At 62.6% G+C, this 22,577-nt stretch overlaps 1 protein-coding gene and 2 non-coding genes across 3 annotated transcripts in view; all 3 read right to left on the bottom strand.

The window, feature by feature from the left end:
* Positions 1-8,812: 8,812 nt before the first annotated feature.
* Positions 8,813-22,577, bottom strand: part of LOC135324096 (platelet glycoprotein VI-like) — a 17,833-nt gene continuing 4,068 nt past the window's right edge. The window contains exons 2-10 of the mRNA XM_064499554.1: positions 19,965-21,068; positions 19,831-19,866; positions 19,314-19,482; positions 15,166-15,510; positions 14,875-15,003; positions 11,902-11,929; positions 11,658-11,692; positions 10,457-10,494; positions 8,813-9,005 (exon numbers count right to left, since the gene is read on the bottom strand). Of these exons, the coding sequence (XP_064355624.1) occupies positions 8,871-9,005; positions 10,457-10,494; positions 11,658-11,692; positions 11,902-11,929; positions 14,875-15,003; positions 15,166-15,510; positions 19,314-19,482; positions 19,831-19,866; positions 19,965-20,318 (1,269 nt within the window). The 5' untranslated portion in view covers positions 20,319-21,068 and the 3' untranslated portion in view covers positions 8,813-8,870. The remainder of the gene's footprint in view (positions 9,006-10,456; positions 10,495-11,657; positions 11,693-11,901; positions 11,930-14,874; positions 15,004-15,165; positions 15,511-19,313; positions 19,483-19,830; positions 19,867-19,964; positions 21,069-22,577) is intronic.
* TRNAQ-CUG (transfer RNA glutamine (anticodon CUG)) lies at positions 21,429-21,500 on the bottom strand. Its single transcript has one exon. It is a non-coding gene; the product is annotated as a tRNA-Gln (tRNA).
* On the bottom strand, positions 21,671-21,743 carry TRNAK-UUU (transfer RNA lysine (anticodon UUU)). The gene has a single exon. It is a non-coding gene; the product is annotated as a tRNA-Lys (tRNA).

The following is a 22,577-nucleotide window of genomic DNA, read 5'->3' as shown; positions in this document are numbered from 1 at the left end:
TGTCCTTCTCTGGTCTCTATCCATCCATCTATTTATTTATCTGACTATCCCTCTGTCCTTGTCTGGTCTCTATCCGTCCAGCTGGGTGGCTTTCTGCTCCTCCAGGAGGTTAAGGTTAGCCAACCATGAAGCCATCCAGCCATCCACCCGTGCATCCATCCATCCAGATACCCATCCATCCACATATTGATCCATCCACCCATGCATCCATCCATCCACCTGTCCATTCATACACCCACCCATCCATCTGTCTGCCCACCCCCCCATCCATCCATCCACCCATCCGTCTGGCCACCCACCCACCCATCCATCTGCACACCCATCCGTCTATCCATTTGTCCATCCATCCATCTGTCCACCCTCCTATCCATCCATCCAACCATCCATGTCTATCCATCCACCCACCCATCTATCCATCCATCCACCCATCCATCCATCTATCCATCCATCCATCCATCCACCCATCCATCTACTCATCCATCCACCCACCCGTCTATCCATCCCTCCACCCATCTGTCCATCCATCCTTCTGTTGTCTCGCTCCATCTCTTCGTGTCGATCTGCCCGTGCGGTAGGTTCAGGCCTGCCCGGTTGTCCAGCCGTCCTCCCGGCCGCGGGGTGCTGGTTCCGGATCCACGTGGAGCATCTCCGTTAGCAGACCAGGCTCGTTCCGACGCCCTGGGGTGCTCGACGGGGTGCACGGGCAGCACGCCAAGGCCTGGGGCTCCTCCAGGGTGAGGAGAACATCTCCATCCAACCCCAAAGGCCCCATCCAACCCTCTGTGTCACCATCCAACCTCCAATGTCTCCATCCAACCCCCACATCTCCATCCAACCCTCCATGTCTCCATCCAGCCCCCAACGTCTCCATCCAACCCCCACATCTCCATCCAACCCTCCATGTCTCCATCCAGCCCCCAACATCTCCATCCAGCCCCCATCTCCATCCAGCCCCCAATGTCTCCATCCAGCCCCCAATGTCTCCATCCAACCCCCACATCTCCATCCAACCCTCTGTGTCTCCATCCAGCCCCCAACATCTCCATCCAACCCCCAATGTCTCCATCCAACCCTCAGCATCTCCATCCAGCCCCCAACATCTCCATCCAACCCTCTGTGTCTCCATCCAGCCCCCAACATCTCCATCCAACCCCCAATGTCTCCATCCAACCCCCAATGTCTCCATCCAACCCTCAGCATCTCCATCCAACCCCCCAACATCTCCACCCAATCCTGTGTGTCTCCATCCAACTCCAAATGTCTGCATCCAACCCTGTCTCCATCCTTTCCCCAACGTCTCCATCCAACCCTCTGTGTCTCCATCCAACCCCCAACGTCTCCACCCAACCCTCTGTGTCTCTGTCCAACCCCAAATGTCTCCGTCCAACCCCAAACATCTCCATCCAACATCTCCATCCAACTCTCCCTGTCTCCATCCAGCCCCCAGCATCACCATCCAACCCCCAACTCCTCCATCCAACCCCCAACTCCTCCATCCAGCTCTCCCTGTCCCCATCTGACCCCAGATGTCTCCATCCAACCCCCAACGTCTCCATCCTTGCTCCTTTTGATGTGAAAAGGGGGAAACCACGCTCCTTGCCTTCACTTTGTCGCAGCTCCCGCCAGAAACATCCGTCTACAAAACTCTGCTTTTTTTCCCCTCCACTTTATTTGAAATCCCGCTTCATTTTTGGCCCTTTCCAGGAGGGACCCACCGGACCCGGGACTGGGACCGCCTGGATCTACACCTTCTCCCACCATCCCCTGCCAACGCCTTGCGCAAACGTGACCCCGTTAGTCACCGCTAAAGAACCGGAGTCTTTTGTTACGATAAACCCGGGCTGCGGTGGGAACGGCCTGGCGAACTTTGCCTCGCCAGGGTAATTAGCCACGCTGCTAATTAAAAAGACAAGAAAAGCACGGTGCTGAGCGGGGCCTTGCCCGTGCGCCTCACCTTTCCCTCCGATACTCTGCCCGGCTGCACCGTAAAACCGTCACGGGATCCGATGGGTTTTTTCGGTGGCGGCTCCCAGGAAAACCGAGCCGGGCGAAGCAGCCGGGCACTGCCCTGCGCCCGAGCCGGAGGGTTGGCAGCGCGGGACGGCGGATCACGGACGGCCCCGGTTTGGCCCCGTTTTGGGCTCCCGTCTCTGCAACGAGGCCCCGGTTTTGCTAACGAGCAGCCAAGTTCGTTAGGGCAGCGCCGGGGAAGGGGTGGAGGCATCGCGAGCGTCCGAAATATCCCCGGGATCCTGGACCGCTGGGGAAACCCTGGGCGATGGAATCTGTCGGTCTCAAAAAGCAGGATAAAACCCTCCATAATTGGCAGTCCCCCCAAAAAAGCAGGATAAAACCCTCCAGAATTGGCAATCCCCCCAAAAAAGCAGGATAAAACCCTCCAGAATTGGCAATCCTCCCCAAAAGGCAGGATAAAACCCTCCAGAAATGGCAATCCCCCCCCAAAAAAGCAGGATAAAACCCTCCAGAAATGGCAATCCCCCCAAAAAGCAGGATAAAACCCTCCAGAATTGGCGATCCCCCCAAAAAAGCAGGATAAAACCCTCCAGAATTGGCAGTCCCCCCAAAAAGCAGGATAAAACCCTCCAGAATTGGGAATCTCCCTCCAAAAAACCAGGATAAAACCCTCCAGCATTGGCGATCCCCCCAAAAAGCAGGATAAAACCCTCCAGAATTGGCAATCCTCCCCAAAAGGCAGGATAAAACCCTCCAGAAATGGCAATCCCCCCAAAAAAGCAGGATAAAACCCTCCAGAACTGGCGATCCCCCCCAAAAAAGCAGGATAAAACCCTCCAGAATTGGCAATCCCCCCAAAAAGCAGGATAAAACCCTCCAGAATTGGCAATCCCCCCCAAAAAGCAGGATAAAACCCTCCAGAAATGGCAATCCTCCCCAAAAGGCAGGATAAAACCCTCCAGAATTGGCAATCCCCCCAAAAAAAGCAGGATAAAACCCTCCAGAATTGGCAATCCCCCCCAAAAAGCAGGATAAAACCCTCCAGAGTTGGGAATCTCCCTCCAAAAAAGCAGGATAAAACCCTCCAGAATTGGCAATCCCCCTCCAAAAAAGCAGGATAAAACCCTCCAGAAACGACACTCGCCCCAAAAAAGCAGGATAAAACCCTCCAGAATTGGCAATCCCCCCAAAAAGCAGGATAAAACCCTCCAGAGTTGGGAATCTCCCTCCAAAAAAGCAGGATAAAACCCTCCAGCATTGGCGATTCCCCCCAAAAAAGCAGGATAAAACCCTCCAGAATTGGCAATCCCCCTCCAAAAAAGCAGGATAAAACCCTCCAGAAATGGCAATCCTCCCCAAAAGGCAGGATAAAACCCTCCAGAATTGGCAATCCCCCCCAAAAAGCAGGATAAAACCCTCCAGAATTGGCAATCCCCCCCAAAAAAAGCAGGATAAAACCCTCCAGAAATGGCAATCCTCCCCAAAAGGCAGGATAAAACCCTCCAGAAATGGCAATCCTCCCCAAAAAGCAGGATAAAACCCTCCAGAGTTGGGAATCTCCCTCCAAAAAAGCAGGATAAAACCCTCCAGAATTGGCAATCCCCCTCCAAAAAAGCAGGATAAAACCCTCCAGAATTGGCAATCCCCCTCCAAAAAAGCAGGATAAAACCCTCCAGAAACGGCAATCCTCCCCAAAAAGGCAGGATAAAACCCTCCAGAAACGACAATCCTCCCTAAAAAGTAGGGCAAAACATCCTCCAAAATGGGTGATTGTCCCCAATTCGAGTTAAAAAAATCTGCAGAAATGGCAACCTTCCCTAAAAAAGCTGGTAAAACTCTCCAGAAATGGCAATCCTCCCCAAAAAGGAAGGCAAAATGCTCCAGAAAGGGCCATCAGCCCCAAAAAAGCCAGGTTTAAAAACTCTCAAGAAAAGGTAATTCACCCCAAAAAGCAGGGTAAAAACTCTCCGGAATCGGCAATCCTTCCCAAAAAGCCAAGCCAAAACCCTGCGGAAAAGACAATCTTCCCCCAAAACCCAGGTTACATCACTGAGCGACGGTTTATCATGTTTTTTTTTTTTATCAAGCAACCAAACGGAATTAAAAACCCCAAAACACGTTTCCTGTGAGGCCGCGGCTGCTTCGTCTGCAGTGGCCAAGATGCTCCTTTACCCCCTTCTCCTCCTTTTTCTTTAATTCATTTAATTTTGGGGTTATTCGGCGGCGTTTTTGCACCCTCCCTCTCTCCCCTTTTTTCTTTAATTCATTTAATTTTGGGGTTATTCGGCGGCGTTTTTGCACCCTCCCTCTCTCCCCTTTTTTCTTTAATTCATTTAATTTTGGGGTTATTCGGCGGCGTTTTTGCACCCTCCCTCTCCCCCCTTTTTCTTTAATTAATTTAATTTTGGGGTTTTTTGGCGGCATTTTTGCACCCTCCCTCTCCCCCCTTTTTTCTTTAATTCATTTAATTTGGGGGTTATTCGGCGGCATTTTTGCACCCTCCCTCTCCCCCCCGTTTTCTTTAATTCATTTATTTTTGGGGTTATTCGGCGACGTTTTGCACCCTCCCTCTCCCCCCTTTTTTCTTTAATTAATTAAATTTTGGGGTTGTTCGGCGGCGTTTTTGCACCCTCCCTCTCCCCCCTTTTTTCTTTAATTAATTTATTTTTGGGGTTATTCGGCGGCGTTTTGCACCCTCCCTCTCCCCCCTTTTTTCTTTAATTCATTTATTTTGGGGTTATTCGGCGGCGTTTTTGCACCCTCCCTCTCCCCCCTTTTTTCTTTAATTAATTAAATTTTGGGGTTGTTCGGCGGCGTTTTTGCACCCTCCCTCTCCCCCCTTTTTTCTTTAATTCATTTAATTTGGGGGTTATTCGGCGGCGTTTTTGCACCCTCCCTCTCCCCCCTTTTTTCTTGAATTCATTTAATTTTGGGGTTATTCGGCGGCGTTTTTGCACCCTCCCTCTCCCCCCTTTTTTCTTTAATTAATTAAATTTTGGGGTTGTTCGGCGGCGTTTTTGCACCCTCCCTCTCCCCCCTTTTTTCTTGAATTCATTTAATTTGGGGGTTATTCGGCGGCGTTTTTGCACCCTCCCTCTCCCCCCTTTTTTCTTGAATTCATTTAATTTTGGGGTTATTCGGCGGCGTTTTTGCACCCTCCCTCTCCCCCCTTTTTTCTTTAATTCATTTAATTTGGGGGTTATTCGGCGGCGTTTTTGCACCCTCCCTCTCCCCCCTTTTTTCTTGAATTAATTTAATTTGGGGGTTATTCGGCGGCGTTTTTGCACCCTCCCTCTCCCCCCTTTTTTCTTTAATTAATTTAATTTTGGGGTTGTTCGGCGGCGTTTTGCACCCTCCCTCTCCCCCCTTTTTTCTTTAATTCATTTAATTTTGGGGTTGTTCGGCGGCGTTTTTGCACCCTCCCTCTCCCCCCTTTTTTCTTTAATTCATTTAATTTTGGGGTTATTCGGTGGCGTTTTTGCACCCTCCCTCTCCCCCCTTTTTTCTTTAATTAATTTAATTTTGGGGTTATTCGGCGGCGTTTTTGCACCCTCCCTCTCCCCCCTTTTTTCTTTAATTAATTAAATTTTGGGGTTGTTCGGCGGCGTTTTTGCACCCTCCCTCTCCCCCCTTTTTTCTTGAATTCATTTAATTTTGGGGTTATTCGGCGGCGTTTTTGCACCCTCCCTCTCCCCCCTTTTTTCTTTAATTAATTTATTTTTGGGGTTATTCGGCGGCGTTTTGCACCCTCCCTCTCCCCCGTTTTTTCTTTAATTCATTTATTTTTAGGGTTATTCGGCGGCGTTTTTGCACCCTCCCTCTCCCCCCTTTTTTCTTTAATTAATTTATTTTTGGGGTTATTCGGTGGCGTTTTTGCACCCTCCCTCTCCCCCCTTTTTTCTTTAATTCATTTAATTTTGGGGTTGTTCGGCGGCGTTTTTGCACCCTCCCTCTCCCCCCTTTTTTCTTTAATTCATTTAATTTTGGGGTTACTCGGCGGCGTTTTGCACCCTCCCTCTCCCCCCTTTTTTCTTTAATTAATTTAATTTTGGGGTTTTTTGGCGGCATTTTTGCACCCTCCCTCTCCCCCCTTTTTTCTTGAATTAATTTAATTTTGGGGTTTTTTGGCGGCGTTTTTGCACCCTCCCTCTCCCCCCTTTTTTCTTTAATTCATTTATTTTTAGGGTTATTCGGCGGCGTTTTTGCACCCTCCCTCTCCCCCCTTTTTTCTTTAATTCATTTAATTTTGGGGTTATTCGGCGGCGTTTTGCACCCTCCCTCTCCCCCCTTTTTTCTTTAATTCATTTAATTTGGGGGTTATTCGGTGGCGTTTTTGCACCCTCCCTCTCCCCCCTTTTTTCTTTAATTCATTTAATTTTGGGGTTATTCGGTGGCGTTTTTGCACCCTCCCTCTCCCCCCTTTTTTCTTTAATTCATTTATTTTGGGGGTTATTCGGTGGCGTTTTTGCACCCTCCCTCTCCCCCCTTTTTTCTTGAATTCATTTAATTTGGGGTTTTTTTGGCAGCGTTTTTGCACCCTCCCTCTCCCCCCTTTTTTCTTTAATTCATTTATTTTTGGGGTTATTCGGCGGCGTTTTTGCACCCTCCCTCTCCCCCCTTTTTTCTTGAATTCATTTAATTTTGGGGTTATTCGGCGGCGTTTTTGCACCCTCCCTCTCCCCCTTTTTTTCTTGAATTCATTTAATTTGGGGGTTATTCGGCGGCCTTTTTGCACCCTCCCTCTCCCCCCTTTTTTCTTTAATTAATTAAATTTTGGGGTTGTTCGGCGGCGTTTTTGCACCCTCCCTCTCCCCCCTTTTTTCTTTAATTAATTTAATTTTGGGGTTATTCGGCGGCGTTTTGCACCTCTCCTTGCACCGGGGGAGCAGGAGGAGGTGCGGGTTTGGGGGGCTTTGGCGTGTCCCGCGGCGAGCACACGCGTGTGCACACGTGCCGTGCCCAGAACACGCTTGTTGCACGCGTGTGCTCGCGTGTGCAGGGAAAACACACGCGCTGCCGTGCAGGCGGCGAGGGTGCGGGGCGGTGTGCGCTGGCACACGCGTGTGCGACGGGGCGCGTGTGTGCACGTGGGACACGCGTGATCCAGCGCAACATGGATGTGGGGGGGGGGTTCGGGGGTCCCCGGGGGTGGGCAATGGATTTGGGGGAGATTGGGGAGGTTTGGGGGGGACTGGGGGGGGATTGGGGGACTGGGGAGGTTTTGGGGGGTCCTGGGGGTTGGTTATGGGACCTGGGGGGGGACTGGGGAGGTTTTGGGGGTCCTGGGGGTTGGTTAGGGGACCTGGGGGCAATGGGGGAGGTTTTGGGGGTCCTGGGGGTTGGTTAGGGGACCTGGGGGGGACTGGGGAGGTTTTGGGGGTCCTGGGGGTTGGTTAGGGGATCTGGGGGGGGCTGGGGAGGTTTTGGGGGTCCTGGGGGTTGGTTATGGGACCTGGGGGGGGCTGTGGAGGTTTTGGGGGGTCCTGGGGGTTGGTTAGGGGACCGGGGGGGGCTGGGGAGGTTTTGGGGGTCCCGGGGGTTGGTTATGGGACCTGGGGGTGACTGGGGAGGTTTTGGGGGTGCTGGGGGTTGGTTAGGGGACCGGGGGGGGGCTGGGGAGGTTTTGGGGGTCCCGGGGGTTGGTTAGGGGACCTGGGGGGGGGATTGGGGGACTGGGGAGGTTTTGGGGGATCCTGGGGGTTGGTTAGGGGACCTGGGGGGGGCTGGGGAGGTTTTGGGGGTGCTGGGGGTTGGTTAGGGGACCTGGGGGGGGCTGGGGAGGTTTTGGGGGTTCTGGGGGTTGGTTAGGGGACCTGGGGGGGGACTGGGGAGGTTTTGGGGGTCCTGGGGGTTGGTTAGGGGACCTGGGGGGGGCTGGGGAGGTTTTGGGGGGTCCTGGGGGTTGGTTATGGGACCTGGGGGGGGGGGCTGGGGAGGTTTTGGGGGGTCCTGGGGGTTGGTTATGGGACCTGGGGGGGGCTGGGGAGGTTTTGGGGGTCCTGGGGGTTGGTTAGGGGACCTGGGAGGGCTGGGGAGGTTTTGGGGGTCCTGGGGGTTGGTTAGGGGACCTGGGGGGGGGCTGGGGAGGTTTTGGGGGTCCTGGGGGTTGGTTAGGGGATCTGGGGGGGACTGGGGAGGTTTTGGGGGTCCTGGGGGTTGGTTAGGGGACCTGGGGGGGGCTGGGGAGGTTTTGGGGGTCCTGGGGGTTGGTTATGGGAGCTGGAGGGGAGATTGGGGAGATTTTGGGGGTCCTGGGGGTTGGTTAGGGGACCTGGGGGGGACTGGGGAGGTTTTGGGGGTCCTGGGGGTTGGTTATGGGAGCTGGGGAGGGATTGGGGAGATTTTGGGGATCTTGGGGGTTGGTTAGGGGATCTGGGGGGACTGGGGAGGTTTTGGGGGTCCTGGGGGTTGGTTAGGGGACCTGGGGGGGGCTGGGGAGGTTTTGGGGGTCCTGGGGGTTGGTTAGGGGATCTGGGGGGGACTGGGGAGATTTTGGGGGTCCCGGGGGGTTGGTTAGGGGACCTGGGGGGGGGGCTGGGGAGGTTTTGGGGGGTCCTGGGGGTTGGTTATGGGACCTGGGGGCAATGGGGGAGGTTTTGGGGGCGCTGGGGGTTGGTTATGGGACCTGGGGGGGACTGGGGAGGTTTTGGGGGTCCTGGGGGGCTTGAGGGATCCCAGGACAGTGATTTGAGGAGGGATCGGGGCTCCTGGGGGGGGATTTGGGGTGGGGGGAATCAGAGAGCCGGGGGGGGGGTCCTGGGGGCATTTGCCCCCCCCACCATTAGGGCACCAGGCATCCGGACCCCCCCGCCTGCCCCCCAAGAACGAGCGGCAGCTCCAGCGTGGGGCTGGGCCTTTATTGACACTTGGGGGGCAGCCGGGGGTCCTGGGGGGCGTCAGCGGGGCCCCCGGCCACCCACCTCGGCGTAGACGACCGCCGCTGCGGGGGGGGCGCCGGGGGGGTCCCGGGGGGCGCCCGGCGCGGGGGGGCGCAGCTCCGCGTACGTCAGGCCCTCGGCGTCCTCCCAGGGCTGCGGGACGCGCAGGGTTTGGGGGGCCACGGGTGAGTTTGGGGGTCCCGTGGGTGAGTTTGGGGGTCCCATGGGGCAGGTATGGAGGGGGGCCCTCAGGGTGGGGTTGGGGGTCCCCAGGGCCTAAATTCGGGGTTCGCCATGGGTCTGGCATTGGGGTCCCCATGGGTTGGGTTTGGGGGTCCCCTTGGGTTTAGGGGCTCTCGTTGGGGTTTGGGGGTCCCCAGGGGGGTTGGGGGTCCCCATGGGTCTGGCATTGGGGTCCTCATGGGTTGGGTTTGGGGGTCCCCTTGGGTTTAGGGGCTCTGATTGGGGCTTGGGGGTCCCCGGGGGGGTTGGGGGTCCCCATGGGTTGGGTTTGGGGGTCCCCTTGGGTTTAGGGGCTCTCGTTGGGGTTTGGGGGTCCCGGGGGGGGGTCGGGGTCCCCATGGGTTGGGTTTGGGGGTCCCCTTGGGTTTCAGGGGCTCTGGTTGGGGTTTGGGGGTCCCCGGGGGGTTGGGGGTCCCCATGGGTTGGGGTTGGGGGTCCCCTTGGGTTTAGGGGCTCTGGTTTGGGTTTGGGGGTCCCCAGGGGGGGTTGGGGGTCCCCATGGGTTGGGGTTGGGGGTCCCCTTGGGTTTAGGGGCTCTGGTTTGGGTTTGGGGGTCCCCAGGGGGGGTTGGGGGTCCCCATGGGTTGGGTTTGGGGGTCCCCTTGGGTTTAGGGGCTCTCGTTGGGGTTTGGGGGTCCCCAGGGGGGGTTGGGAGTCCCCATGGGTTGGGTTTGGGGGTCCCCATGGGTTGGGTTTGGGGGTCCCCTTGGGTTTAGGGGCTCTCGTTGGGGTTTGGGGGTCCCCGGGGGGGGTTGGGAGTCCCCATGGGTTGGGTTTGGGGGTCCCCATGGGTTGGGTTTGGGGGTCCCCTTGGGTTTAGGGGCTCTGGTTGGGGCTTGGGGGTCCCCAGGGGGGGTTGGGGGTCCCCATGGGTCTGGCATTGGGGTCCCCATGGGTTGGGTTTGGGGGTCCCCTTGGGTTTAGGGGCTCTCGTTGGGGCTTGGGGGTCCCCAGGGGGGGTTGGGGGTCCCCATGGGTCTGGCATTGGGGTCCCCAGGGGTTGGGTTTGGGGGTCCCCTTGGGTTTAGGGGCTCTGGTTGGGGTTTGGGGGGCCCAGGGGGGGTTGGGGGGTTTGGGGGTCCCCACGGGATTGAGGGTCCCCAGGGGGTCTGGGATTGGGGCCCCCCGGGCTGGGTTTGGGGGTCCCCATGAGGTCCCGGGGAGCTGTACGGGGCTTGGGGGTCCCCAAGTGAAGATATTGGGGTCCCATAGCCTGGGTTGGGGGTCCCTGGGGGTCTGGAGGCTCTAAATGGGGTTATGGGGGTCCCATCGGGTTGGGGGGGGCTGTATGGGGTTGGAGGTCCCCAGGAGACAGGTTGGGATTTGGGGGGTCCCCGGGACCCCCCAGCCGAGACACTCACCAGGGGCTGCAGCGGCCTGAGGTCTTGGGGGGGGGCATCTGCGGCAGAGAGGGGGTGAGAGGGGTGCGGGGGGCTGCTTGGGGGGTGCCCAGGGTCATGGGGGGGGTCGAGGGGGCTGGAGGGTCTCAGGGGATATTGGGGGCTCTCTGAGGGTCTTGTGGGGGAACTTGGGGGTCTTAGGGGGCATCTTGGGGGTCTTAGGGGGCTGCCCAGGGTTGTGGGAGCTTTTGAGGGCTGCTCAGGGTCATGAGGGATCTCAGGAGGCTTCTTGGGGGGACACCCACGGTCATGGGGGCAGTTGAGGGGGCTGGAGGGTCTCAGGGGATATTGGGGGCTCTCTGAGGGTCTCAGGGGGCATCTTGGGGGTCTTGGGGGGCTGCCCAGGGTTGTGGGAGCTTTTGAGGGCTGCTCGGGGTCATGGGGGGATCTCAGGAGGCTTCTTGGGGGGACACCCACGGTCGTGGGGGGGTCAAAGGGGCTGGAGGGTCTCAGGGGATATTGGGGGCTCTCTGAGGGTCTCGGGGGGCACCTTGGGGGTCTTGGGGGGGGCTGCCCAGGGTTGTGGGAGCTTTTGAGGGCTGCTCGGGGTCATGGGGGGATCTCAGGAGGCTTCTTGGGGGTCTGGGGAGGATACCCAGGGTCATGGTGGGGTTGAGGGGGCTGGAGGGTCTCAGGGGATATCAGGGCTCCCTGAGGCTCTGGGGGGGGCATCTTGGGGGTCTTGGGGGGCTGCCAGGGTTGTGGGAGCTTTTGAGGGCTGCTCGGGGTCATGGGGGGATCTCAGGAGGCTTCTTGGGGGGACACCCACGGTCATGGGGGGTCAAAGGGGCTGGAGGGTCTCAGGGGATATTGGGGGCTCTCTGAGGGTCTTGGGGGGCATCTTGGGGGTCTTGGGGGGCTGCCCAGGGTTGTGGGAGCTTTTGAGGGCTGCTCGGGGTCATGGGGGGATCTCAGGAGGCTTCTTGGGGGGATCTCAGGAGGCTTCTTGGGGGGACACCCACGGTCATGGGGGTCAAAGGGGCTGGAGGGTCTCAGGGGATATTGGGGGCTCTCTGAGGGTCTCGGGGGGCATCTTGGGGGTCTCGGGAGGATACCCAGGGTCGTGGGGGGCTGGGGGGCTGCTCGGGGTCATGGAGAGGACCTTGGGGGGCAGCCCAGGGTCATGGGGGCCTCGGGGCGGGGGGGGGGGGGTGATACTCACCCGCCATGTCCTGGTAGAGCAGCTCTGGGGGGTCCCTGGGGACACAGGAGAGGAGAGAACCCAGGCGTCCGGGGCCCCCTTCCCCCCCCCGCCCCCCCACCCCAATTTGGGAGAACCCAGGCGTCCGGGCTATAAACCACATCAGCCCTTCGCCCCCCCCAACCCTCCCCAGACAGGTGTCCTGTCCCCCCCCCCCCCCCCAGTGGGGGCCCAGGCGTCCTCGGGATGGGGGCCCCTCTCTTACCTGCTGGGTGCCACGGTGGGACCTTTTCCTGCGCAGGCACAGAGACCCCCCATGAACGGGGTGGGGGGGACAGTAGGGGCCCCCCCGGGCCCCCCCCCAGGGACAGCAGGGACCCCTCCAACCCCAGGGACCCTCAGAGACATCATGGACCCCCCAGGACATTGGGAAGCCCCAGGAGACAGCTGGGACCCCCCCCAGGATATTGGGGACCCCCCCGGGGACCCCTCAACCCCAGGGACACCCTGGGGACAGCAGAGACCCCCCCCCAGGATATCAGGGACCTCCCAAGGGTCAATGGGGAGACCCCCACTTCCAGGGACAGCTGGGATCTCCTAGGACATTGGGGACAAGCATGGGGACAGCAAGGACCCCCCCCCCAAGGATGATGGGGACCCCCAGAGACCCCCCCATTCCCTCAGCTGCAGCTGGGGACCTATAGGGGACCCTGGGGGACACAGGGGGCTCCGGGAGGGACATGGGCATGTAGGTGAACCCTGGGGATGCAGGTGACACTTGGGGACTCAGGGGACCTATAGGGGACCCTGGGGGACACAGGGGGCTCCGGGAGGGACATGGGGGTCTGAAGGGCAACCCAGAGACACAGGTGACACTTGGGGACATGGAGAGTCCATAGGGAAGCCAAGGGGTCAGAGGTGGCTCTGGGAGGGACATAGGGATCTATAGGGGACCTTGGGGGTCAGAGGTGGCTCTGGGCGGGACATGGAGATCTATAGGGAACCATAGGGGTGTAGGTGACACCTGGGGACTCAGGGGACCTATCAAGGACCCTGAAGGACAGAAATGGCTCAGGGAGGGACATAGGGGTCTAAAGGAGACCCAGAGATGCAGGTGACACTTGGGGACATGGGACATCCCTAGGGGACCTTGGGGGTCAGAGGTGGCTCAGGGAGGGACATAGGGGTCTAAAGGAGACCCAGAGACGCAGGTGACACTTGGGGACATGGGACAACCCTAGGGGACCTTGGGGGTCAGAGGTGGCTCAGGGAGGGACATGGGGGTCTAAAGGAGACCCAGAGATGCAGGTGACACTTGGGGACATGGGACATCCCTAGGGGACCCAGGGGGTCAGAGGTGGCTCAGGGAGGGACATAGGGGTCTAAAGGAGACCCAGAGACGCAGGTGACACTTGGGGACATGGGACATCCCTAGGGGACCCAGGGGGTCAGAGGTGGCTCAGGGAGGGACATAGGGGTCTAAAGGAGACCCAGAGATGCAGGTGACACTTGGGGACATGGGACATCCCTAGGGGACCTTGGGGGTCAGAGGTGGCTCAGGGAGGGACATAGGGGTCTAAAGGAGACCCAGAGACGCAGGTGACACTTGGGGACATGGGACAACCCTAGGGGACCTTGGGGGTCAGAGGTGGCTCAGGGAGGGACATGGGGGTCTAAAGGAGACCCAGAGATGCAGGTGACACTTGGGGACATGGGACAACCCTAGGGGACCTTGGGGGTCAGAGGTGGCTCAGGGAGGGACATAGGGGTCTAAAGGAGACCCAGAGACGCAGGTGACACTTGGGGACATGGGACAACCCTAGGGGACCTTGGGGGTCAGAGGTGGCTCAGGGAGGGACATAGGGGTCTAAAGGAGACCCAGAGATGCAGGTGACACTTGGGGACATGGGACATCCCTAGGGGACCCAGGGGGTCAGAGGTGGCTCAGGGAGGGACATGGGGGTCTAAAGGAGACCCAGAGATGCAGGTGACACTTGGGGACATGGGACATCCCTAGGGGACCTTGGGGGTCAGAGGTGGCTCAGGGAGGGACATAGGGGTCTAAAGGAGACCCAGAGACGCAGGTGACACTTGGGGACATGGGACAACCCTAGGGGACCTTGGGGGTCAGAGGTGGCTCAGGGAGGGACATAGGGGTCTAAAGGAGACCCAGAGACGCAGGTGACACTTGGGGACATGGGACATCCCTAGGGGACCCAGGGGGTCAGAGGTGGCTCAGGGAGGGACATAGGGGTCTAAAGGAGACCCAGAGACGCAGGTGACACTTGGGGACATGGGACATCCCTAGGGGACCCAGGGGGTCAGAGGTGGCTCTGGGAGGGACATAGGGGTCTAAAGGAGACCCAGAGATGCAGGTGACACTTGGGGACATGGGACATCCCTAGGGGACCCAGGGGGTCAGAGGTGGCTCAGGGAGGGACATAGGGGTCTAAAGGAGACCCAGAGACACAGGTGACACTTGGGGACATGGGACATCCCTAGGGGACCCAGGGGGTCAGAGGTGGCTCAGGGAGGGACATAGGGGTCTAAAGGAGACCCAGAGATGCAGGTGACACTTGGGGACATGGGACATCCCTAGGGGACCTTGGGGGTCAGAGGTGGCTCAGGGAGGGACATAGGGGTCTAAAGGAGACCCAGAGATGCAGGTGACACTTGGGGACATGGGACATCCCTAGGGGACCTTGGGGGTCAGAGGTGGCTCTGGAAGGGACATAGGGGTCTAAAGGAGACCCAGAGATGCAGGTGACACTTGGGGACATGGGACATCCCTAGGGGACCTTGGGGGTCAGAGGTGGCTCAGGGAGGGACATAGGGGTCTAAAGGAGACCCAGAGACGCAGGTGACACTTGGGGACATGGGACATCCCTAGGGGACCTTGGGGGTCAGAGGTGGCTCAGGGAGGGACATAGGGGTCTAAAGGAGACCCAGAGATGCAGGTGACACTTGGGGACATGGGACATCCCTAGGGGACCTTGGGGGTCAGAGGTGGCTCAGGGAAGGACATAGGGGTCTAAAGGAGACCCAGAGACGCAGGTGACACTTGGGGACATGGGACATCCCTAGGGGACCCAGGGGGTCAGAGGTGGCTCTGGGAGGGCTGCAAAAGTCTATAGGGGACGCAGGTGACACTTGGGGGCACGGGCGGGACCCAGGGGACCCAGGTGCCACGAGGGGTCCCTAGGGCCATTTGAACCCCTTCCCGCCCGGGGGGTCTCACCGCGCAGCCTCCCGCGGCACCGGGCAGCGGCGAGGAAGACGAGGACGAGGACGAGGACGAGGACGAGGACGAGGGCGGCCGCGCAGCCCCCCACCACGGCCAAGCGCCAGCCGGGCTCCGCCTCGGCGCCTACGGGTGCCACAGGGTGCTCAGCCCCGCCCGGACGCCTGGGCCCCCGGCGGGCGCCTTCCTCCCGCGCCACCCAGGCCCCGGGCGCCCTCGGCCACCTCCCCGCTGGGACGCGGGTGCCGTGGGGCAGGGGGGGACCCGGGGGGGGGGGCTGGGCCCTACCTGGGGGTGCTGAGGCGGTGGGGAGCGGGCGGGGGGTGGCGCCGAGCCCCCCGGGTGCCACCTCCAGCGTCACCCGGGCGCGGGGGTGGGAGGAGACGAAGGGGTGCCCCCACGGGCGGTAGGAGCACCCGTAGGTGCCGGCGTCGGCCGGCGTCACCGCGGGGAGGACGAAGGTGGCCCTGCCCCGCCCGTCGTCCCCCCCGCGCCGGAGGGGGGCCGAGCGCCCGGCCTTGTGCAGCACGAAGGTGGCCCCGTCCCCGGACTGGCAGCGGATGGTGACGTTGGTGCCCGTCCTCACGGGTCCCTCGGGCCTCAGGGACATCGCGGGGGGGGAGAACTGGGGATCTGCTCAGCCAGAGGACAGGGTGGGACGCGGCCCCATGGGGGCTCCGGGGACACCCCGGGGACACCCCTGTCCCGTGGGGACCCCAAAAGAGCCCTTGCCCCCGCGGCCAACGCACAGAGCCGCGGGGACCACAGGACCCCCTGCAGCTCGCAGGGGACCCCTGGGCACCCCCTGCTCTGTGGGGACCCCGGGCACTTCCTGACCCCCACGGCAGCCCCCCAAGAGCCCCCTGACCCCCACGGCAGCCCCAGGAGCTCCCTGACCCACATGGCAGCCCCCCAAGAGCCCCCTGACCCCCACGGCAGCCCCAGGAGCTCCCTGACCCACATGGCAGCCCCCCAAGAGCCCCCTGACCCACACGGCAGCCCCAGGAGCCCCCTGACCCACACGGCAGCCCCAAGAGCCCCCCGACCCACACGGCAGCCCCCCAAGAGCCCCCTGACCCACATGGCAGCCCCAGGAGCCCCCTGACCCCCACAGCAGCCCCAAGAGCCCCCCGACCCACACGGCAGCCCCCCAAGAGCCCCCTGACCCACATGGCAGCCCCAGGAGCCCCCCGACCCACATGGCAGCCCCCCAAGAGCCCCCTGACCCACACGCCAGCCCCAGGAGCCCCCTGACCCCCACGGCAGCCCCCCAAGAGCCCCCTGACCCCCACGGCAGCCCCAGGAGCCCCCTGACCCCCACGGCAGCCCCAAGAGCCCCCTGACCCACATGGCAGCCCCAGGAGCTCCCTGACCCACACGGCAGCCCCCCAAGAGCCCCCTGACCCACATGGCAGCCCCAGGAGCCCCCCGACCCACATGGCAGCCCCCCAAGAGCCCCCTGACCCACACGGCAGCCCCCCAAGAGCCCCCTGACCCACATGGCAGCCCCAGGAGCCCCCTGACCCACACGGCAGCCCCCCAAGAGCCCCCTGACCCCCACACCAGCCCCAGGAGCCCCCTGACCCACACGCCAGCCCCAGGAGCCCCCCGACCCACACGCCAGCCCCCCAAGAGCCCCCTGACCCACACGGCAGCCCCAAGAGCCCCCTGACCCCCACACCAGCCCCAAGAGCCCCCTGACCCACACGGCAGCCCCCCAAGAGCCCCCTGACCCCCACGGCAGCCCCAGCAGCCCCCCGACCCACAGGGCAGCCCCCCAAGAGCCCCCTGACCCCCACGGCAGCCCCAGGAGCCCCCTGACCCACACGGCAGCCCCCCAAGAGCCCCCTGACCCCCACGGCAGCCCCAGGAGCCCCCTGACCCCCACGGCAGCCCCCCAAGAGCCCCCTGACCCCCACAGCAGCCCCAGGAGCCCCCCGACCCACACGGCAGCCCCCCAAGAGCCCCCCGACCCACATGGCAGCCCCCCAAGAGCCCCCTGACCCACATGGCAGCCCCAGGAGCCCCCTGACCCCCACGGCAGCCCCCCAAGAGCCCCCTGACCCACACGCCAGCCCCAAGAGCCCCCTGACCCACATGGCAGCCCCAGGAGCCCCCTGACCCACACGCCAGCCCCAAGAACCTCCTGACCCCCATGCCAGCCCCAAGAGCCCCCTGACCCCCACGGCAGCCCCAAGAGCCCCCTGACCCCCACGGCAGCCCCAGGAGCCCCCTGACCCACACGGCAGCCCCCCAAGAGCCCCCTGACCCCCACGGCAGTCCCAGTAGCCCCCTGACCCACACGGCAGCCTCAAGACCCTCCTGACCCACACGGCAGCCCCAGGAGCCCCCTGACCCCCACGGCAGCCCCAAGAACCTCCTGACCCACATGGCAGCCCCAAGAGCCCCCTGACCCACACGGCAGCCCCAAGAGCCCCCTGACCCACATGGCAGCCCCAAGAACCTCCTGACCCACATGGCAGCCCCAAGAGCCCCCTGACCCCCACAGCAGCCCCCCAAGAGCCCCCTGACCCACACACCAGCCCCAAGAGCCCCCTGACCCACACGGCAGCCCCAAGAACCTCCTGACCCACATGGCAGCCCCAAGAGCCCCCTGACCCACACAGCAGCTCCAAGAGCCCCCTGAACCACACGGCAGCCCCAAGAGCCCCCTGACCCACACGGCAGCCCCCCAAGAGCCCCCTGACCCACATGGCAGCCCCCCAAGAGCCCCCTGACCCACACGGCAGCCCCCCAAGAGCCCCCTGACCCCCACGGCAGCCCCAGTAGCCCCCTGACCCACACGGCAGCCTCAAGACCCTCCTGACCCACACGGCAGCCCCAAGAGCCCCCTGACCCACATGGCAGCCCCCCAAGAGCCCCCCGACCCACACGGCAGCCCCAGGAGCCCCCCGACCCACACGGCAGCCCCAAGAGCCCCCTGACCCACACGCCAGCCCCAAGAGCCCCCTGACCCACACGGCAGCCCCAAGAGCCCCCTGACCCCCACGGCAGCCCCCCAAGAGCCCCCTGACCCACACGGCAGCCCCAAGAGCCCCCTGACCCACACAGCAGCTCCAAGAGCCCCCTGACCCACACGGCAGCCCCAAGAGCCTTCTGACCCACACACCAGCCCCAAGAACCTCCTGACCCACATGGCAGCCCCAGGAGCCCCCTGACCCACATGGCAGCCCCCCAAGAGCCCCCCAACCCACACGCCAGCCCCCCAAGAGCCCCCTGAACCACACGGCAGCCCCAGGAGCCCCCCAACCAACACGCCAGCCCCCCAAGAGCCCCCTGACCCACACGCCAGCCCCAAGAGCCCCCTGACCCACATGGCAGCCCCAGGAGCCCCCCGACCCACACGCCAGCCCCCCAAGAGCCCCCTGACCCACATGGCAGCCCCCCAAGAGCCCCCTGACCCACACGCCAACCTCAAGAGCCCCCTGACCCACACGCCAGCCCCAAGAGACCCCTGACCCCCACAGCAGCCCCAAGAGCCCCCTGACCCACACGCCAGCCCCAAGAACCTCCTGACCCCCACACCAGCCCCAAGAGCCCCCTGACCTACACGGCAGCCCCAAGAACCTCCTGACCCACATGGCAGCCCCAAGAACCCCCTGACCCACATGGCAGCCCCAAGAGCCCCCTGACCCACACGGCAGCCCCAAGAACCTCCTGACCCACATGGCAGCCCCAAGAGCCCCCTGACCCCCACAGCAGTCCCAGTAGCCCCCTGACCCACACAGCAGCCTCAAGACCCTCCTGACCCACACGGCAGCCCCAGGAGCCCCCTGACCCCCACAGCAGCCCCAAGAACCTCCTGACCCCCACACCAGCCCCAAGAGCCCCCTGACCCCCACGGCAGCCCCAAGAGCCCCCTGACCCACACGCCAGCCCCAAGAGCCTTCTGACCCACACGCCAGCCCCAGGAGCCCCCTGACCCACACGCCAGCCCCAAGAGCCTTCTGACCCCCACGCCAGCCCCAAGAGCCCCCTGACCCACACGGCAGCCCCAAGAGCCCCCTGACCCACACGCCAGCCCCAAGAGCCTTCTGACCCACACGCCAGCCCCAAGAGCCCCCTGACCCCCACGGCAGCCCCAAGAACCTCCTGACCCACATGGCAGCCCCAGGAGCCCCCTGACCCACACGCCAGCCCCAGGAGCCCCCTGACCCCCACGCCAGCCCCAAGAGCCCCCTGACCCACACGCCAGCCCCAGGAGCCTCCTGACCCATACAGCAGCCCCCCAAGAGCCCCCTGACCCACACGGCAGCCCCCCAAGAGCCCCCTGACCCACGGCCACCACAGGGGCATCCTCTAACCCCCGGGCACCCACTGACCCCCAGGGTGTCCCCAGCACTGCCCCCCTCCCACAGAGGGACCCCTGGGCACCTCCAGCCCCACATGGGACCCCCGGACCCCCGGGCCCTCACCCAGCACCACCAGCTCCACGGCGTCGCTCGGCTCCGAGGCCCAGGAGATTTTTGGGTTCTCGTAGCGGCACCGGTACCGCCCGGCGTGGGCCCACGTCAACGCCGTCACCGGGAGCTCGACCACGTCCTCCACCGCGTCCTGGTACCAGCGGTGGGTCGCGTCGCCCTCCTTGTAGAACAGGACCGGGAAGCCCGACTGGGGCAGGTGGCACCGCAGGGTGACCGTGTCCCCCAGGGCCACCTCGGGCCCCGGGTGCAGCGACAGGGAGGGCCGGAGCTCTGGGGCAGGGGGACGGCGTGAGCTGGGGACCGTCCCCGGCCCCATGCTCTCGATGGCACCTCCAGAGCCCCTCGTCCACCAGCCCTCTTCCCTTCCCGGTCCCCCGTCCCCGCGTCCCCCGTCCTCGTCCCCACCCTCGCAGACCCCATTCCTGTCCCCGCAGCCCCCCAGCTTGTCCCCACCCCGAGTCCCTGTCCGTCCCCCCCCCCCCCCGACCACCCCCGTCCCCGCACTCACGTTCCTGCATCCCGCTCGGCACCGCCAGCCACCAGCCTGCGAAGGACACGGAGCTCGTCGGGGGGGTCCTCGTCCCCCCCCCGCCATGGGCCACCGCCGGGGCAGGGGGTCCCCATCGTCCCCCCGTCACTCACCGAGGCCCAGCAGGACGCGGGCGGCCGCCATGGGGGCCGTGGGGCAGGAGGTGCCGGGTCCGGCGGCACCGGGGGGGCCGAGTGTCCCCCACAGCGGCCGGAGGAGCTGGAAGGGAAGTGGCCGCGGTGGCACTTTCGGTTCCCCTTGGGGTCAGGAAGAGGCGACGTCACCCTGGGGAGGCAGCGACCGTCCCCGAGGGGGTGGCACGCGGTGGGGGGTGACCCACAGCCCCCCCCGCGGGGTGTCACACGTGGAGAGCCACGAGCCGTCCCCAAGGGGTGGCAGGCGGAGGGCAGCACACCGGGGGTGTCACACGCTGTCCCCAGAGGCCGGCACACATGGGGGGGCCACATGCCATCCCCCCCCCCGTGTGGTTTGGGCCATCACGTGTGGCATCCAACGGGGTGACGCATGCAGGATGCTCCACGCGGGTCACAGCCGTGGGTCACGTGTGGGATGTCACCCATGGGATGGCACAGATAGTCCCCGTGGGGTGTCACACGTGGGGTGTCACAGGTGGTCCCCATGGGGTGTCACATGTGGGCTGTCACATGTGGGGTGTCACACGTGGGGTGGCACAGATGGTCTTCCGTGGGTTGTCATGTGTGGTGGCACAGCTGGTCCCCGTGGGGTGTCACATGTGGGCTGTCACACACGTGGTGGCACAGATGGTCCTCCATGGGCTGTCACATGTGGGGTGTCACACGTGTGGTGGCACAGCTGGTCCCCGTGGGGTGTCACACGTAGGATGGCACAGATGGTCCCCGCGGGGACATCACAGAGGGTCCCCATGGGGTGTCACACATGGGATGGATCAGATGGTCCCCCGTGGGGTGTCACACGTGGTGGCACAGATGGTCCTCCATGGGGACATCTCACACGGTCCCCAACAGGGCACCACCGGCGGACGCTGAGCGGTGTCACGCGTGGGGCTCTCACGTGCTCCGAGGAGGCGACGCTCGCGGGGCAGCACACGTGGTCGTCGTCATCGTCATCGTCATCGTCATCATCACCCACAGCGTCACCCGCGTGGGGTCCACGAGGCAGCGTCACCCGCGGTTCCCGGGGGGGCGTCGCGTCACCCACGGCGTCACCCGCGGCGCCTGACGGGATGGGTCGGGGTGGGGGGAGGAGAAGGGACCCCCAGCACTGCCCTGGGGTGGCCTGGGGAGGGGGGACGTGGGGCAGGAAGGAGGACTGTGGGGCGGGAGAGGACAGAGAGCACAGAGGGGAAGGTGTGGGGCAGAAAGGGGAAGGTGTGGGGCAGAAAGGAAGGGTATAGGGGGCAGGAGGGGGGTTGTAGGGAGGGAAGGGGACCCTGGAGGGCACGAAGGGGGGTCAAAAACTCGCTTTAACAGCAAACAAAACGCTAATAACGCGTCGCGGCTGGGGCAGAGCCGCTCCGCCCCTCCCGCGGCAGCGAACGGGGAAGAAAAGAGCGAAACCAGGGCCGCAAAACGCGCAGGTCCCACCGAGATTTGAACTCGGATCGCTGGATTCAGAGTCCAGAGTGCTAACCATTACACCATGGGACCGGCCGCGGAGCAGCCCCGCCGCGCCCCACACGGCTCCGCGCCGCCGGGATGGGGGTAAATACCCGAAATTACTAAATCAAAACGAATATAAAACCCGGCCCGCGGCGGCGGCGCGGGAAGAGGGGGAAGGAGCCACCTTCTCCCCGCGGGGAAAAAAGGAAAAGCGCAGCCGCCCGAACAGGGACTTGAACCCTGGACCCTCAGATTAAAAGTCTGATGCTCTGCCGACTGAGCTATCCGGGCTCCTGCCGGCACCGCCGCGCCGCCGCCTCAAGGGCTTTTCTGAACGGTGAGAAATGGTTTAATAACACTGCGGGGATAATTGGGGTGGGAAGGGTGGTGGCGGCGGCACAGGGGTGCGCGGAAGGGAAGGGCGCTGCGGGAGGGGGACGGCGCGCGTGTGACATCAAGGCTTCCAAAGGAAACTTTAGGGATAAAATTACGTTTCAGGAGTTTTTTCCAAACTTTAGCATGATTGAGACGTCGTGGAGGAAAAGAGCAGCGTTAAAAAGCGACCACAGACCGGGCTGCGCTTAAGGGCACCCGGGCTCCTACTCACGCACCGCGTCCAAACACAGCCACCCCAGTGGGCAGCACCCCCGGGACTGCGGAGCCGCCCTGGGCGGAGCCCCCTTATATAGAGCCAGTGCGGACCTGAGGGAGAACTGCAGCCCCGACCCTGCTCCCGCCCCCGCGGTTTGGCCGGTCTCGCCCCGCACCAATGGGAACGCGACCGGCTCCCCTCGCGACCAATCAGCGCCCGGCGTCGCCGTTGGGAGGCGAGGCAGCCTCGCGAGCCGGGGGCTGGTGCGGCATAGCGGAATCGCTATGATTAAGCCCTAAATTAGATGAAACGCTTAAAACTCCTTAAAACTATCCTCACGCGGGAGGGGAAGGCGGTAGGTGGGGTTTAATCCCCTAGCAAATTTCTGCCCAAATTCTTTATCTTAAACTCAGATTATACAGTCGAGATTTCCGTGCACAAAGAGAGGGGGAAGCTACCGAGCGCCGCTTTTTGCCGCCGTCCCGCGGCCCAGCCACGGCGCCCCCCCCCCCAGCCCTCCCGTTATAACCCCC

Source organism: Dromaius novaehollandiae, chromosome 31 (genome assembly GCF_036370855.1).
Source record: "Dromaius novaehollandiae isolate bDroNov1 chromosome 31, bDroNov1.hap1, whole genome shotgun sequence".
NCBI classification, from domain to species: domain Eukaryota; kingdom Metazoa; phylum Chordata; class Aves; order Casuariiformes; family Dromaiidae; genus Dromaius; species Dromaius novaehollandiae.
This window is presented reverse-complemented; position numbering and strand designations above follow the sequence as displayed.